The sequence below is a fragment of the Epinephelus fuscoguttatus genome, linkage group LG11 (genome assembly GCF_011397635.1).
Source record: "Epinephelus fuscoguttatus linkage group LG11, E.fuscoguttatus.final_Chr_v1".
NCBI lineage: Eukaryota > Metazoa > Chordata > Actinopteri > Perciformes > Serranidae > Epinephelus > Epinephelus fuscoguttatus.
The window spans coordinates 19,357,700-19,375,450 of NC_064762.1; the positions used below are offsets into that span (position 1 = coordinate 19,357,700).

Sequence of the window (17,751 nt, forward strand, 5' to 3'; positions counted from 1 at the left end):
TCAGTATAGTAAAGGTCAGACATTTCAGGGGTTGTAAACTTTAGATGAGGACATTTTTGAGTAGAGGGGGACTTTAAACTTTAGGGAAAGCCCTGAAATTGGACGATTCTATTAAGTCTGGTCTGAAAAATTAATGTAATAAATGACCTTAAACTGTACTGTCTTTGATCAAGGCACTGATTCTTGGCTCACGTTGGGGACTGGTCTCTCCAAGAACCTTAAAAAATGTGACTACTATATATAGACCACTGCCAGCCCACAACCCTCCAGACTTGACAGACAAGATTTATTACTGTTGCACCTCCAAAATCATTATTGGCATCCTTTCCTTTTCTCAGCAATTAGGATGTCACTTCCTGTCAATGATCCAAAACCACTGATGAAGACATTTTACTTTGTCTTATAAATGACATGACGAGTAAAAGCCATCTCAAGCTGATTATTTAGTAGGCATATAAAGGAGCTAATTTACAGTATTTCTTTGATTGAATTAGTAATCCGTGTCTCGTTTACATCACAGTACTTGACTGCTGGCACAGACTCAGGCAGGCATGAATGATTAAAGGTCCCAAGCGGACACATTAAGGTCAAATAGCTGGCAGGCCTGCCCCAAAGCAAAGCATCTGATGTTTCTGATTTCCCTGATGAGCAGTGAACTACATGTGTGCCAATACGAGTGGATTGTAGCATCACACTGTGGGATCAGGAGGTCAGGAGAGGTCAAGCATCATGTTAATCTCATGGATCACAGGTCAGGATAACAGCTTTTCTGTGACTGTTTTGTTAGAAGGAATGTACTAGTCTACGGAAAACTAAATCCATCACATAAATAACATTGTCAAATAGACACACTAGAGAGACTACCCAAAGCCAATTTAGTTGTGTCTGCAGTCACATCCTCTCACCTCTGAGATGTTGGAGACACCCTCCACCTGCACCTCAGTGGAGCTCATGAGCTCAGGCGACGTTGTGTCCAAGATCTCCACAGCCATGGAGAGCAGGAGACGGGCTCTGAAGGAGACGCCTTCTCCAAGACCGTCGTTCAGGTCCTGGTGTTCGTCCATCAGAGTATACTGACGTGTGGAGCCGTACATGTTTGCCCAAGCAGGACCCAGGGTGGGCAAGAACCCTGGAGACGGTAAAAGCAAAAGAAATAGCTATAGGAGATGCCATGATAACCTACAAGACTCCTTTTTCTTCAACAATTCTATTTAGGATCTTTCAAAGTTTTTATGTTCAGGGCATCAAACAATAGATATTCCCACCCCTGCCCAACAAAACAAAATCAGTCAAAAAATATTGGGTTTATACAACAGTTATACAACAGTAACGTATCCACACTGTGGGGCAATTCACTCCCACAATCACAATAAAACACTTTTTGTGTTATCTCAGTCTCCATGGGAATACACAGAGTCTGCCTAATACCTGGAAACCAATCTGTCACATCATTAGACTCCAATGTCATGAAATCTAGTTTACTACTTCAGCAGGCAGGCCAACCCTTAGTACTGACCTAGCAACAGAGACCATTTCCAGCCCCTGTTGAGTCAGCCAGTCAACTTGCACTAACTTAAATGCTTTGTACAGATCATGGGAGTTCCCAAACTGAATAAATACCACACACACGAAAAAACAAACTGCCTAGCTAGCTCAATCTTGTTGTAACTAAGGCATCTGCTGAAAAACTAAATTTTTGATGGACAGATTTAGATACTGCGTCTACAAACTTCACGTGTCATTGACTTTCTGGCACAGCTGATAAGATCCGAATATTTCCAATAACAGGTTACTCTAGAACGCCGTAAAGTCCAGAAGTCAAAATTTATTGAAAAATGATAGATGTGATTATCTCCAAAATTCACAACAATCAATATTTTATTGGCATTTGGCCTTTTAAAAACAACATTTTCAGTACAGTCACAAAATTGTTTGCTCTTTAGCTTGCTGTACACAAAGGAACACATGCACCAGTATTAAAGGGGTGTCTTGCAGCAATCCAACAATACCACACGTAATATTCATTAAAGAAAGATGATCCAAATCAAAATTAACAATAAAACGATCTCTTTCATACAGTGTCAATACTGTAGCCTATTGTTTCTTGATTCAGCTCTGGAAGTTATCATGTTGCCATGGAGATGACGAAGTAATATCTTTAGCGAAGAGGATGGTGTGCTGAATCTTTCACTCTGATTTAATATATGGTAATGTATGCATAGATTTCAAGTCAATTTGAATGTCATCCACTAAATTTCATGCAGCTGTTGGCAGCAGGTCAGGTGGGTCACGATGTGGTTCAATTCACAATCTACTGCAGCACAGCTAATTACTACATGCGGTAAAATATTAACTAGTCACGACTGACTAATTAATGTGTCTGACAGTTGATCAATGCTAATGAGACAAACTGTGTGTGTGCGTGTGTGTGTATGTGTGCTGACCTACCTTTGTCACCATCATTTGAGATCTTGCGTAGGTCAACAAAGTGGGTGCCTATGGCGACGTCGTTGACCTTATCAGAGTCTCGTATCTGGATCTTCATGCGTTTGCAGAGTGGAGGGAACAGCTCAGTGAAGATGATCTGCTCGTTCCAGATCGGTTCATAGCTGCTCTTCTGGACTGAAGTCTTCCCCTGGACACATGGAGGAGTAACACTCAAGTACGAGGTATAAAGTACAGTCAGTTATGTGGCTCTCGTCCTAGCGTTATAGTTGCTGATAGCGTTTTAATAATAGTAAGATTAAAGGAGCTTTTTCACTTTATATGGCTCCATCTGGCGTTATCCAGGCACCCACAGTCACAAACACTATTTTGGACCTGAGCACAGCTGAATGATTTTTAGGAGTGCATTTTTAAAACCCTCTCAAATGTGTGTGGCTCTGTTATTGATCCTAACCTTCTGCCGCACTCATTCAAGGGCGTCAATGAGAACATAAAGATCACAGCTAGACGAGAGCGATTTGTGGCCCTCTCTATACCCATGCCACCCAAGTCGGCTCCTCAGATTCCTCAGATAAAATAAAGAAAAAACTGAATCTCCATCTCATAAACACTGGCTGGAGGATGTAATGGCACAGTTCAAGCTCAAACATTTAAAGCATAATACTTAAGGCTCAACAGAACTAGAAATCTATTTCACCAGCCCTGACTGGGAGTTGAGAATGGCATCATTTATCTGCTTAGTGGTGTGTACGCCCACCTGGATGAGCCGATGAGCAATGTGAGGGTCATGTTTTTTTTGTTTTGTTTTTTTACTTCTCCAGTGCTTTCAACACCACCCAGCCAGCTCGATGTAGGTGGATGCCCCCCTTGTGTCCTCGACTGTCAGCTACCTGACTGTCAGACCACAGTATGTGCACTTGCAATACTGAGTGTCAGACACAGTGATGAGCAACACTGGAGCCCTGCAGGGGACAGTCCTTTTTACCTTCCTCTTCTCCCTCTACACCACAGACTTCAACTATCTTACAGAGTCCTGATATCTTCAGACATTTTCTGATGACTCTGCTATAGTTGGATTTATCAGCAACGGTGATGAGGCTAAGTACGGGGCTGTGATGAGTTATTTATTGATGGTGATCCGAAATAGCGGAGGCGATCCTCAGAGAGTAAATAATGACCAAGATAGTTATCTGTAGTTTACCGAACTAATGACTGATGTGTTTATCTAATACTCGCGATCTGACCCGCGTGTTATTTTTTCCACCCAGATCCGGACCCGGGAAAAAATGTTTTTTTTTTAAAAACCACCCGCAAATCAGCTGTTTTTGTGGGTACCCGACCCAGTGCAGGACTCTGGTTCAAATGACGTTTTTGTAAACAACTTTTTATGTTGGGGCTTCAGGACACTTGGATCACTACAGATGAGCATGTTGGAGATAATTTGTGGTTTCAATTTTGTGTTCTTGGACGTTAGTCTGGGGCGCCGTCTGCCATTAGGTGTGCTAGCCGCTCCACCCGCCGATGTCCGCAAGGGATGTGAGGACTCTAAAACTTCACCAGGGTCTCCGTCGGCATATGGGTGAGTAGATAATGGCTGAATTTTCATTTTTGGGTGCACTATCCCTTTAATGTTTTTCTTATGATAATATCTATAGTAATGAGTTAAACAATTGCAGTACAGCTTTGAAAATCCACACTACAGATGCACGCATTATCAAAACCACAGCGTGTTCTAAAGGAGCAGCGATAATCCTCTGGGGAGAAACAACCACTAGAAACTAGCAGAGAACAAGAGATTGCAGGTTGAGGTGGGAATTACTTTCTGCCCAGCAAACTGCACTTGAACGTAGGGATCCACCAGGTCTCTGTTCTCTCCTATAAAGGCCTTCTTCACATTAGCCATGATGCTGGTGTTCATTTTAGGAAGTCCCTCAGCGCGGTAAATCTTCACATAAAACCTCGCCCACTGCCTCTCTGCTGGGATGCCCTCTGGGAGCAGGAGGTTCCTAGAAACAAGCAGCAGCACAGAAACTCATTCAGAGACAGGACTGTGGAGGTATTGATTAAATTTAAGAAACGTATAGCTCGTGGAATGAGCTTTTAAAAGATAGTGGATGAGAGTGTCCAGCAAGTAATCCTTTCAAGTATAACACAGCTTTGGTATGAAATATTTATCAGTGCTGGACTTATACTGTAAGAGATACTGTAAAATAAGAATTTGAATTGAAGGACATGAAGCAGAAAACCCTTTTAAATGTCTCCTATATAGAATTATTTGCATATCGGCTCTGCCCCTTTCCAATGAGTAAAATGGTAATTTTAATTGACCGCAGTTTTCCTCGAAATCCATTCAATCTGAAACACATCAGTAACAGCTTATTACCCCTCTATGTCGTCTTCATCGGTCTCGTTGGCCTTGTGTGGGGTCTTGATGTTGTCGCCCTTCCCGACCACAGCGATGTCACACTTCACATATCCTTTACATCCCGCTGTTATGTCGTCAGGATCAGACAGGATCGCCCACTTGTGGTAAAACTGATGCTCTGGGATGGACATCGGTCAATTAGTCACTAACAGCTTTGATAAAATCCAGCTTCACTTCACAATGAACCAAACACTTAGTGTATTTTAATTTCAAATATACATTGCATGTATGTTATGATAAATGGGTTACTAAATGGATATTGTGGCTACAGCAAGTTTACCAGGCTGCGAGTAAACGGTCCCAACATCCATCTTGAAGGTTCCCACCAATGTTCCACTCCGAAGAAGATTTTTAGAGTGAATCACCTAGGCAGACAGAATTGAGAATGAAATATTAAAACGAAGAGCAAACTCTGAAGGATTCACAGTTGTACTGGAAACAGCGATAAATAATTCACAAGTGTGTGTTAAGGGGAAACAGATGGTTCTGGACTTTATGTTTAACAAGGGGCTGCATAATGACTTCACCATTGTACATTAAACATAACCAGTTACTGTGAGATCATTAATTAACCAAATTAATGCAGTATCCAGCCATATCTTTTTATGCCTTTACACTTATTTATACATACCAAAGTGCGATAATATCTACTCTTCCATGTACCATAAAGTTTTAAGGACTTACGTCCAAAACATTCAGGGGGGAATTCACCAAGAATGGATTGCGGCCGCTGACAGTTTCAGCCGCTATCAGCCCCATCTCAAGGTCCAATTCATAAAATATACTGCGCTATTGATATTACAGCTCAAACATGGCCATTTAATTTTGCAGCTGAGTGCAATTTGCCCTTTTTTAGGTCTGATTGCAATTATTCATGCGGCAAAATATAACTGTTGGCTTTGCACCGATAACACAGCTGGCAAACCAATGGCAGAGTGAAAAACAAAACTGAAATTTTCAGATCATGACCCACAGGTCCTGATCTATGAGATGCAGGGGCAACTTTACACAGAGAAACCGTATTTGGGATTTAATACCCCAGTCTGTCAGTGTGCTTCAGTAACTAATAACTAATTTTACTTTAACTGTGTGTGCCTATCCAGCAGCACTCAAGGCAGAAGTCACTCTTAGCACCTTGTCATGCTGCCGGTGTTTGCAAAGCATTAAAAAAATATGCTGGCCTCATGAAAAATACTTTGGTGGACACAGCACCTTAATGTCCTCATGCCTCATGTTGCTGCCTCTTGGCCAAGTCATCTTCATCTTTGTAAATGAGCATTTATTCTTAATAGACTCATCAAGTTGAATAAAGGTGGAAAAAATAGTAATAAAAATATAAATACCTGCTTGGCAGCGTGGTTAGGGTGCATTTTACCCTTTGAGAGTGCTTTAAGAATTACACAATTTATTTTTGTCTTATTTCTGCAGGTCTAGCGGCCATAAAAGCTGCACAATCCTTTTGTGGATCCATGTATTTCATTATTAAAACATAAAATTATGCAACGAAGTCCTTCTAATGTTCACAACTCATGTAACAAAAGAATGCTGAGAGGTTTAAGTACTGCAGCGTGCACATTTGGGGTAAAGATTACTTACGGAGAGTTTGATGATCTTATCAAACATGACATCAGGAGGGACGTGGAAGTCAAAGACAAAATACTGCAAAGAGAAGAGAAAAAAAGTTTGCCCATTGAAATGTATGTATTCTTACTCTGACAGTAAAAAGCACAGGTAACTTTGAAATTCAGGAGAGTTATTAGTGTAAAGTTCAACGAGTGAACTTTAGAAATGAGCAGAAACATCAGCTCATTTTGTAGCCACATCACAGCCCTCATGCTTTCAGTTCTTCACAGCCAAAGACGAGTGGCTTGAAAAGAAATGTTTGATTTAAAGTCTTGCATCAAAGGTTTGTCATATCTTTTCTGTAGGTGTCTCCAGGTGTATTAATACTGCAGCATATGTGCAACTGTACTACAGGCAGAGGCTGTGCAGGACACACAGACACCACAAGAGCTCAGATATATCTCATGAGATCACTTTGTAGCTCCTCTTCCTTTGTCTTTTTTTCTCATGCGTTAGTGTTTGTTGACAATGGAGACAAAGGATGACACAAAGCACTTATTCTCCCACAGCAAGGACAGCCAGACTCCACAGAACTGAATATGATTAACTTTGCTGCAGGCGATATCACAACAATGGCCGTATTATCAGACAATAGGCCCCCTGTGTCACTCGTAATTGTTTTGGATCTTTTTCTGTGGTATTTGGCAGGTTATTCACACAACTCCAGCTTTGTGCTATTAGTTTGGGATGTCATATGAATACTAAACGAAAAACTAAGCAGAGTGACAAGGCAAAGGATGATGAAATGGGGTGACATAACACTTATTCATGATGATGTAGTTCTTGCAATGTTATCAGTGAATTTCAATGACCAGAGATAATTGTAGTTTTCCACTGCGAGCTAATTTCAGAAGTGTGAAGCTATCTGAAACAGCACAGACTCTGAGCAAACTGGAGGATCTGGATACAAAGAGAGAAAGCATGAAGGAGTTTGTCTGTCCACGGGGGATTTTCAGACAACAGAAGCAATCAATAGCAGACAAACTGTCACTTCCTCTCCCTGCAGGACACAACCCAGAGGCTGAGCTCTGTGTGACCCTCACCACCTCCAACACTTCCTACTGAGAGAGATTCTCTGCTGCTCAGGAACACTCTAGTTAAGAGTGTTATGTGAAGTACTTTAATGTCAGTAAATCATTTCAACACTAGACCATCAAAGAGAGCACTGACAGCCTCTCCTCTGCATTTATCTTCGTGCATGTCAGGAAGGCATTTTGTCAGAAATCTGTAGGGTTGCAGGAGAACAGAAAAAAGTCTTCACTGATGTCTTCGTGTTGAGAAACAGCTGATGTAACAATGCCACTGTGATAAGATCTGTGTTGGGGGGAATGCATTAGAGTAGGCAATCCAGTACTTTTCAAAAACACTACCATATTTCCCTGTTTCACACTTTGCCATTAATTACATTTTAATTGAAAGATGATATGCTGTAGGTTACATGAGCCTGTGCTTTCATTATTTTCTTTGAGGCCAGTGTAGGCTGTACCTAAATGCCTCTGCTGAGTTTGCTGTCAGATTATTAGCAGTCAAAAACTTGCACTGTTGCCACCTGTCAAGTACTGGGGTTGTGGGACTGGACAAATATATCAGTCATTGGATGACTGGATAAAAAGATTGCCCTTTTTCATTCTTGAGAACAACTGAGCGCCACTGTTCAGCTGGCAGAGAGAGACATCAGGGATAAGCAGTGTGCAAATCCAGCATTGTTTCACATCTCACTTGGCAAATTAAGTATTTATTTGGACCAAACCAGAGCTGGTGATTGTTGGAACAGTGGGAAGACTAACAAAGATGGCTTTGGTCAGTTTTGTTTCTGTTGTGAATGATGAGATAACATAGCCATTACGATAATCAGTGAAAGAGACAAACTCTAATTCAGAAGGTGTACGATTGTAATATTCTGTACAATGTGGAAAACAATAAGAATATTTCCTTTCTTGACATGTTAATGCATTAAAGGGTAGGCTGCAGTAGACTATGCACCTTCTAGACAAAATAACCAACATTTGCACGGATTCACAAAAGGGGTTTTTCATTCTGGTAAAGCAAAACTGACTAGTTTATTTACTTTTCTCAGTAGGTAACATTTTGATGAAAGAGGTTACTTTTACTTGGCAGTACTCTTATAATGTACTTAATGTAAGTTACTTTTAAAAGTAACCTTCCCCAACACTGTAATAAGATACATTTACTGTATCACACCAATTATCTTGCTTATGGTCTTATCCAACACATCCTAGGTATTGATGTTAATTTCCACATTAACAAATGCTACTGAAAGCATGCAGCGCCAGCGTCTTTACCTCTTAGTGGTCCTATAAAATTCATGAAGTTCAAACGCCTATCTAAGGCATACCATAAGTAAACTGACAGCAGTTCATGTTCCATTTTTAGTACATGTACATGCACGGTCTTATTTGAAAGGTAACACTTTTTGTCCCTGTTTTTGTTTGCAATTTGTTGTTTTATATATTATGACTTCTGTGTTCCTGTTTTTGTGTTTTTTAATGGCCTGAGGTCTTTTTAACATCATGCCGGAGGACTACAGTTGAAAATTAGCCTTTGGCTAACACCGGCACATTTACAGCAATGTTCATTAATGTGCACTGTCCTCTAAATAAATTTAAAAAGAAAAGAAAAAAAAAAAGATGCTGCAGATGACTATAACTGGGACTCATTAGCTGGACAACACAAAGGGGCCATATCATGAAGCCTTACATCATCCAGAAATATTTATAAATATCACAGAAAATAAACATTTTACATGTTTTTCTAAGTCTTTCACCAGGTGTTTTCAAAAAAGAAGGTAAAACAATGTACTGAATGTGTAAATATGAGTGAAAGACTAATCAACACAGGTGAAGATATCCATATATGAGTTAACTTAGAAAACCTGAAGTGATGAGAGTTTTTTCCCCTTTTATGACAACAAAGGAGCCACTTGTTTATCATTTCTGTACATTAATAACAATCTATGATGCCAGTAACTACTTTAAAAGTGCCCTTGAGGTCAGGAGTGCCATTGACCACAATGGCACTCCTGACACGCAGGACAGAGAAATTATGGATAATATGTGTAGAATATTGAAGTTTGAAATGGTGCAACAGCAGTTCATGGGTATCTATGGATGTTATAATGTGTTTGGACCAGTGTTGGGTAAGGGTTACTTTAAAAGTAATCAAAGTACGTTACTGCATTACTTTTTTAAAAAGTAACCAGTTACTTCACTGCATAACTCCCTGAGTAAAGTAACTCAATTACTTTCAAAGCACTTCCAACGTTACTCCCTGAGAAAAGTAACTCAAGCACTTTTAAAGTACTTTTGAGTATTTTACATTTCCTATTGGGCAATGGACCACAGGGCGCTAAGCCGACATTTTTTGTCTCCAAAATTAAAGTTATGGACCACTTGCCCTTCACTGAGATCCAATTCTCCCATCACAGCCGTCACTTTGACCAGTAGAAACACAGAACGATCTGCTGCCGTAGACAACTGTATGACAACAACACCCCAGCATTTTTAATATTTCCTCTGGGGATGTTACCACACAGAGTAAAAGGGGGAAATGATGGTGTGAAACAGCAGAGGCACTTTGTCAACCCGCTGAGTTAACGTTACTGTCATTAGCATCAAGCTAGCAAACAATGGTACATCCTCACAGTCGGACATAAAGTAATAACATTAACAAATAGTGGCGGGGCTTTTACTCACCACAACTGCAGAGGCTCCCAGCTTCATTTGAAACAAACTACATTATAGACGGTCCGTTATTTATTAATCCCTCTGTGTGTTTATATATTTACTTTTTATCCGCTCCGTTGTCTTTATAAAGTTAACATATCGCACCCTCATTTCAAACTCAACACTTGTTTCAAATTAAAAGCCCCTTATAACCTCGGCTGAGAGAATCCCTCTATTTTCTAAATAGGCTTTTATTCTGAAACATTTGTCAGATCTTCCTGTGGAAGATACAGTAACTTGATAGTTTAAGTGTGGCGCTCCAAATGTAGCTCCTGCCATCTGCTGACGCTTTTAGGTGACTACAACAACATGTCGGCTGGCACATGAACAGACACAGTGACTCAAATAATAGTGAAAGTAATAAAAACAGGACAAGAATAACCCGATGACATCACACACGCCGTGAAAGACGACCGGGGATAATTGGTGAGTACCAGTGTGTAGCGTGTACCAGGCATAATGCAAGTCCTGAGTCTGAAATATGTCGGTCAGCGAGTCCTCCTCCGCCTATTTAGACTCCACCGTAGAGAACGGCAGCATTTCTCCGACCACGTAGCGAGCCACAAGCTCCGTGGCTTCTTTCAGACTGATAGGTTTAACGTTATCTCTGTTATTAGAACCAAACGACAGCCGTTGCTGTTTTGGAGCTGAAGGACCAGCGTTCTAAAAGTAACGGAAGTAACTGATGTCTTGTTTGAAAATGTACTTAAGTATTTGATTACTCAAACAGCAAACTAACGCGTTAGGTTACTCGTTACTGCAAAAACTAATCAAAGTACTCTAAGGCGTTACTTTCTAATGCGTTATTTTGTAACGTGTTATACCCAACTCTGGTTTGGACTAAATATTTCGCTGGAATTAGATTGTCTGGACTACTGGCAGTGTGTGAGAAATCAACTCATAGCTGTGTTAGCAGAGTTTCTGCCTGGATAATACTGATCTGTGGGTTATGATGATGCCTCATAGGTGAGTTATAAGTGTTTTTTTGACTGACATTTATTGAGCCTGCTGTGGTGTTTATATCTTGAAATTGTCAGCATTAATGGAACTTTGAGGAGTGTAGCTTTCGAACAATATGTTGTATGAGTAAACTACTTAAACAACAACAAATGCAGCAGTTGTTTTACTTATAATCATCCAAAAATTACCTTAGGAGTGCATGTGGAGGGTTAATCGGATTTCTGACAGTTTTAATGCGCAAAAGAAACATTGGCATAATATTTTCCAGAACCTAATCATTCACAAATTCAGCTCTCAGATACTGACATCAGGTTTTCTTTAACATAGACATTGTACTGTATGGTACAATTAATTTTATATACAGTAGCAGTGTTTCTTCCTTTCTACAGTTAAGTCTAATGTTTTGAATCTCCAACTGATTCGACAAAAAAATCTCATTCAAACCAAACGTTGGCCCTAACATGATTTAAGGCAGTTTCTGTCAAGCTAAAAGCACAACTAGAATACCGCACAGGCTAGAAAAGTGGCATCAACCTTGGAAATATAATTGCTTTTATGAAGAAACCATATGAAGAATAGGAGGGACGAAGTGATGGTGACATTCAGAGAAAAAAGTGAAGATAGTTTATATATAGTTTCTGGTTTCCTTCTTGCAGTTTGAGTTTTTAAAGCCTCAAGCGTCTCACCTCATTGTAGTATGGACAGTTGGTGGACTCCTTCATGGACGTGTACTTCTTGTCGTCTCCAATCTCGACACACACCACGGGGTCCATGTTGAGGCCTATTAGCTGCCGGGCCTCGATCACTGTGATGCTGATCTGATGGTAGACATCAGTACATCAGACATGCTGAGACTGTGAGAGCTAAAACAAACAGACTTTCCTCTAACAGTTAACCAGCAGCGACACTATCACTATTAATCACACAACTTCACAGGGATTACCCGGAGGACAATTCAAAGACAGAAAAAACAAATTGATCTTTCACCAACTAATCATTCTAATTCAGGCAGTGAGGAATCTCACTAGATTACACTTTTTCACCCTGTGTTTACTCTGACATCTCCCCTGGCTGAAGTAATACAGAGCTGGATGGACAAAATAGATCTGAGCTAAAGGCTTTTTACATCCAAGCAATATCCCTCTGGTTTAATTAGCCGTTGGATAATGAAGACAAGCACAGAGAGAAACATAAAAAAGAGAAAACAGAGGAAAAGATTACACCAGGATTTCAGTCTGGTGAATAAATTTATTCATGTTCTTAAATAAAATAGGCCATGAAAACAGGCCATGGGCTGGCACTGGAAGACAGTTATACTCTGTCCACAATTATTCTTTTACTTCTTTTCACTGATGTTGTGGTGAATAAATTTCGTGTGGCAGCCACAGCAGACAAACAGCCATGAGTATAATCATGGCTTTGCTCAAAAATATATATGAGAGTAGTAAGAATCTTTTCATCTAACTCTCGGCAAGATAGCAAAGAAGTGCATTTTCCAAAATGAAGACAATTTTTCTTTTAAGGGTACTTCAATCCAGCACAATGTGGGGTAAATTGTTTTCTTGCTCTAGTTGTCTAACAGCATCTTTTGCATTTACATGGAAACAGTACTTTGGCTTTTTTCTTCTCCCAACCATCCAGCCAGTTGTACACCAAAATCACACACATATCATATATCATGTCAGAGGCATCTATACACAAACAACACAATTTAAAAGTCAAAGTCTCAAGAGAAGTAGACAAAAGTGGCGAGGAAGATGCACAAACCAATATCAATGAACCGTCACAAACTTGTATGTGCAGATATTAGGGGTGGGGGAAAAAAAAATCGATACAGCAATATTTTTGTATGGCAATACTTGGTACTGTATTGTCACACAGTACCAAGTATTGCCAAGTTTCAGTTCCCTACATACATTTTGCCGCAAATAATATGATTAAAGTGAGATTTTCCTTTGGCAACATAATTTACAGTTGAAAAAAATATATCTATTGCAATACTTGCAGCACGTTTAAAATCGCAATAATATTGTGACTGAAGTATCGTGATAATATCGTATTGTAAAGCCTTATGTGATTCCCACCCCTTGCCGATATAGAAGTACAAATGCACATAGCACACACACACCTGGTAATCAACTGGGCGTCCAGAGCTCGGCTCCATTTTGATGTCTGGCTTTGACCTTAAGAAACACAAAACAATCTGTGATTATAACCTGCACTCCGACAGTGAAAAGGGAGGTGGCACACGATTACAAACTCAATTCCGATCCCTGACTTTAATACTATTCAGTCGTATTTGCTTGCAATGAAACTTCTTTTCAATCTTAATCTTGACATTAATATCACTAGATGGATTCCTGACTTTTTAAAACAAAGTGGTCACAATGTATGACAGTTAACAGTGTCCTTTCAAACAAGCTTCACCAATCCACTGGTTCACCAAGAGTGTGAACCTCTCCTTATATTCTTGACACAAAACGCTCTTAAGGTATATAGCAGAACAGAAACACTGAAACGTGTGTTGATGATTCTGTTATACTAAGCCTCCTGGAAGGAGAAGAACAAGGACATGGGGCAGTGGTTGATGACTTTTTGTAATGATATAGAGAATCTTTTTCTTGAGATAAACGTGTCTAACACCAAGGATATGATCGTTGTCTCTAGAAGTCGGCACCCTACCCAAAACTGACATAGGGGAATGAAACTGACTTAGTGGAAAATCACAAGTATACAACAACAAGTTGAGCTTCCAACCAAATGCAGATGCAATTTCTAAGATGGTCCAACAATGTCTGTAACTCTTGAGAAATTTTGTTTTAATGTGTGCACTCAAACGATACCTCTGTGTTACAGACATTTCATTGAGTCTGTTCTGTGCTTCTGTATTGTGGCTTGGTTTGGGAACCTGAATCTGGTCAATAAGAACAGGCCTGGTCAGCTTGTCCAAGTGGCCAGCAAAGTTATTGAGGTGTGTCAGCAGCTGCAGCTGTCTGACCTCTACTAAAGGCAGGTACTAAGGAGGGCCCAGGACACAGTGAACTGGCCGGATGATCTCCTGCAGAGGGAGTTGAAGCTCCTGCCTACAGGCTGTGGATACAGAGTTCTTGCTCAGAGGACAAAAAGATACTGTCTGTTTGGTTTGCACAGCAGTTAGTAGCCTGAATTTGCATGTGATCTAGACACATAAGCACTTTTTGTATTCAGCATTCAGCTGTTTCCTGCACTGTCTTTGAAGTTATCTCGGATTTGTACGCATTTGTACTGCTTGTCGTTATAATCTGTCTAGCATGTTGCATTACATGGATATAATGAATCTGTTTGTATACCTGGCTGCAACAAATTCCCATGGTGGAATAATAAAGTTTGCCCTAACTTCATTTTAAGTTTGAATCTCAAACTGTGAATGCTCTCATTTTTCCATCTTCCCGGGCTGAATAATATTATTCTCAGAAATACATGCCAATAAAAGGCATCACTGTGCAACCAGCATCAAATTATCCTGCAGCATCAGCAGTTTGAGATGTACAGAAATGACTGGGGTCGTTAAGGATGTGTGTATCTGAGTGTGCTTCTCTACTATGTGTGTGTGTATGTGTGTCTCAGTGAATGAACAAAAATGAGACCTCTTGTTGGAGACGTTGGTGGTGACGGCAGTGACAGAGGCCAGAGAGATGGTGTCTGGGTCCATTGCTCCAGCAATTCGCCTCGCCTTCCTGTCCATGTCCTCCATGTCCAGGATCGCTGGCTCATCTGGACAACAATATCACAATGGTAACATTAACAGAATCATCAAAGAATGTATTCTTGGCAGGACCACATCAGTAACTACTACTGAGGACACTGAGGTCATGTCTTCTCTACCTTCTGTAAACTTTAGGTGGGGTTTATATTCTACAATTCACTACATCACTTTGTGGGTATCTAAGCTGATTTCTGTCATTTTTCTCTTTTATGTATTTAAAGAGGACCTACTATGCTCATTTTCAGCCTCATACATGTACTCTGAGTTTCTACTAGGACACGTTTACATTCTTTAATGATCAAAAAGAAAAACTTTTCCTCATACTGTCTGTGTTGCAACATCTGCATTCATACTCTGTCTGAGATGCTCCCATTAAGCCCCCACTCCAAAAAAAAAGCCCAGTCTGCTCTGATTGGTCAGCGTTTCAAGGTATTCCTTATCTCAGCATCTCTGCACTGTTATTGCAGCTGGGGAATGACTGTAGTGGAGTACAGAGGTACTTTCTACCTTAAAAAATCGACAACTCTAAACCAAAACTTAACAATTGCAAACAAACAAAGGCTTGCAGGAGTGTGCCTGGAGCAGATGGCCATATAATCCAGCACACTTTGACATCATACTGTAGCCAGAGTATAAAAACATTTGTAAACAGAGTATTCACAACAGTCTCAAGCCTGACGTGTTTGCTCACAGGGATAACTTTTGTTTATGTTTACTAGGACTTAAGACAAATAGCTCGTGCATCCTCACTGTAACCCTGTATGTGAAAAAACAAAATACAAAAAAGCATAATAGGTCCACTTTAATGTACACTTCTTTTAGGCCTATACATTAACAAATTATTCAGCAATTCCCTACCAGAATTTTATTCCTGGCAGCGAGACAAAGGCTTGACATAAAGTTTAAATGTTAGGAAAAAAATAAAGAAAATACAGACAACATAGTTGCGTGTTATCAGTTAATGAGATGTTTAAAACCCCCCAAATTAAAAACAGTTTTTAATTTATCACCTCTGCCTGGGACAAATTCTGTCAAATCAAAGAGTGGGGCTCAGGCTCATGACCTCAGGATTTCCTGGTTATGGCCTTAAACAGTAAATATAAATGATGTAATCATTCAAAGTGTACAGGAACACAAGTACCTGGGCACTATCACTAATAGCTAACTGACACTGACAGCTAACGCCAATGCTAGGGCTCAACAACATCTCAACTTTTTAAGGAAACTTATACGTTTTACTGTGGACAGAATCCTGTTATTGTTTTACAAGGCCTTCACTGGAGTATATTAATCTTTTGTAGTCATTGTTGCGGGGGAGCGTTGTGTTTATAAAACAAGAACAAATTGAACAGGGTTGTTAAAACTGGGTGGCAAGACAACAGGGGAACCAGTGTGCAGTTGTGACTTAAAGGACAGACCGGTACACCATAAATCTAACTAATAAGATCATAGCGGATCCACTGCATCCTCTATGGTCTGAATATGCACTCTTGCTTTCAGGGCGAAGGTGCAGCACGCCCAGGATGCAAACTAAAAGATCATTTGTCCCACACAGCATTCATCTGCTAAACAAGCTCTGATCACATAATCTGGAATTGGCACTTCTTGAACTTAATGCCCTTTATTGATTTTCCAATAATGCTTTGAGTTGCTGTTGATGTGGTTTTTATGTTTATCTATATTTTTATGCTCAGTTACACAAAGCAAATTCTTCTTAAGGCAATAAAGGTTTCATTTCATTCACTCAATCATTCAAATAGTTCTACATGAACCATATGATTAATAATAACTTGAGAAATGGGCTACAACATGTAATTTCCTTTCAGCTAATTTACAATTTACAAAATTGGTGGCACTGTGATGCAGTGGTTAGTGGTGTTGACTCACAGCAATAGGGTTCCTGGTTTGAACCCAGGGTGGTGGTTTTTCTCCGAGTACTCCGGCTTCCTCCCACAGTCTAAAGACGTGTGTGCTAGGTTAACTGGTGACTCTAAATTGTACATAGGTGTGAATGTGAGTGTGAATAGTTCTGTCTCTATGTGTTAGCACTGCGGTAGTCTGGGGCTGTCCTTACCAGGGTGTGCCCCACCTCTCGCCCAATGCCCCCCTGACCCCCATAAGGATAAGCGGTTATGGAAAATGAATGGACAAAATGTTTAAACAGGGCTTGTCTTCTGTCTTGTGTGTCGATTTACCTCTCTTGTGATCGTCCTTTGAGCTCTTGATCTTGCCGAGCTTCATGGCTGAGAAAACTCCCTTCCCTGCTCTGGTGAAGGAGAAAGAGGAAAGGAGAGAGAACTTACTTTACATATCATGAAAGTGAACTTCTTCAAACTCAGACCCACAGGAGAAAGTGATTAACGTGAGGTACTGAACTTGACTTGACTGAACTTGTCAGAAAACCCCATGGGCCATTAGTGGACACAATCAAAATGCAACCCAACACTACAAGGTATGTCATAGCCATCTTTGTAACTCGGCTAGACATTTAATTCCAGTGGATCCAACCCCCTCCACCCCCCTTCATCAGCGCCACCAATTCTCCAGACCCTCAATCACAAAACAAGAGTATCCGGTGTCTCCACATTGATAATATCTGGATCACATGTCACCACAACAACAAAGCGCTTGTGATGTCATCAGCGGGACGACAAATGAGGGGCCTTAATAATTAAAAATGAGTGTGACCGTCCAATTTGCTGCGGATATGGATACATGTCAGGACATTAATGAATAGGAAGGTTTTCCTTTTGTTTCCTTAAACATTCAGAGCCGAGTGTATCAGAGTTCAACTTCTGCTTTGATCTTTC

At 40.3% G+C, this 17,751-nt stretch overlaps 1 protein-coding gene across 10 annotated transcripts in view; it reads right to left on the bottom strand.

Annotated features, from left to right (window-relative positions):
• Nucleotides 1-17,751, bottom strand: part of otofa (otoferlin a) — a 137,172-nt gene that overhangs the window by 41,040 nt on the left and 78,381 nt on the right. For all 10 annotated transcript variants that reach the window (XM_049589225.1, XM_049589224.1, XM_049589219.1 and 7 more), the window contains exons 6-15: nt 17,137-17,207; nt 14,823-14,949; nt 13,325-13,379; nt 11,883-12,014; nt 6,467-6,529; nt 5,151-5,235; nt 4,829-4,988; nt 4,265-4,451; nt 2,449-2,635; nt 906-1,129 (exon numbers count right to left, since the gene is read on the bottom strand). In XM_049589225.1, coding sequence (XP_049445182.1) covers nt 906-1,129; nt 2,449-2,635; nt 4,265-4,451; nt 4,829-4,988; nt 5,151-5,235; nt 6,467-6,529; nt 11,883-12,014; nt 13,325-13,379; nt 14,823-14,949; nt 17,137-17,207 — 1,291 coding nt within the window. The remainder of the gene's footprint in view (nt 1-905; nt 1,130-2,448; nt 2,636-4,264; nt 4,452-4,828; nt 4,989-5,150; nt 5,236-6,466; nt 6,530-11,882; nt 12,015-13,324; nt 13,380-14,822; nt 14,950-17,136; nt 17,208-17,751) is intronic.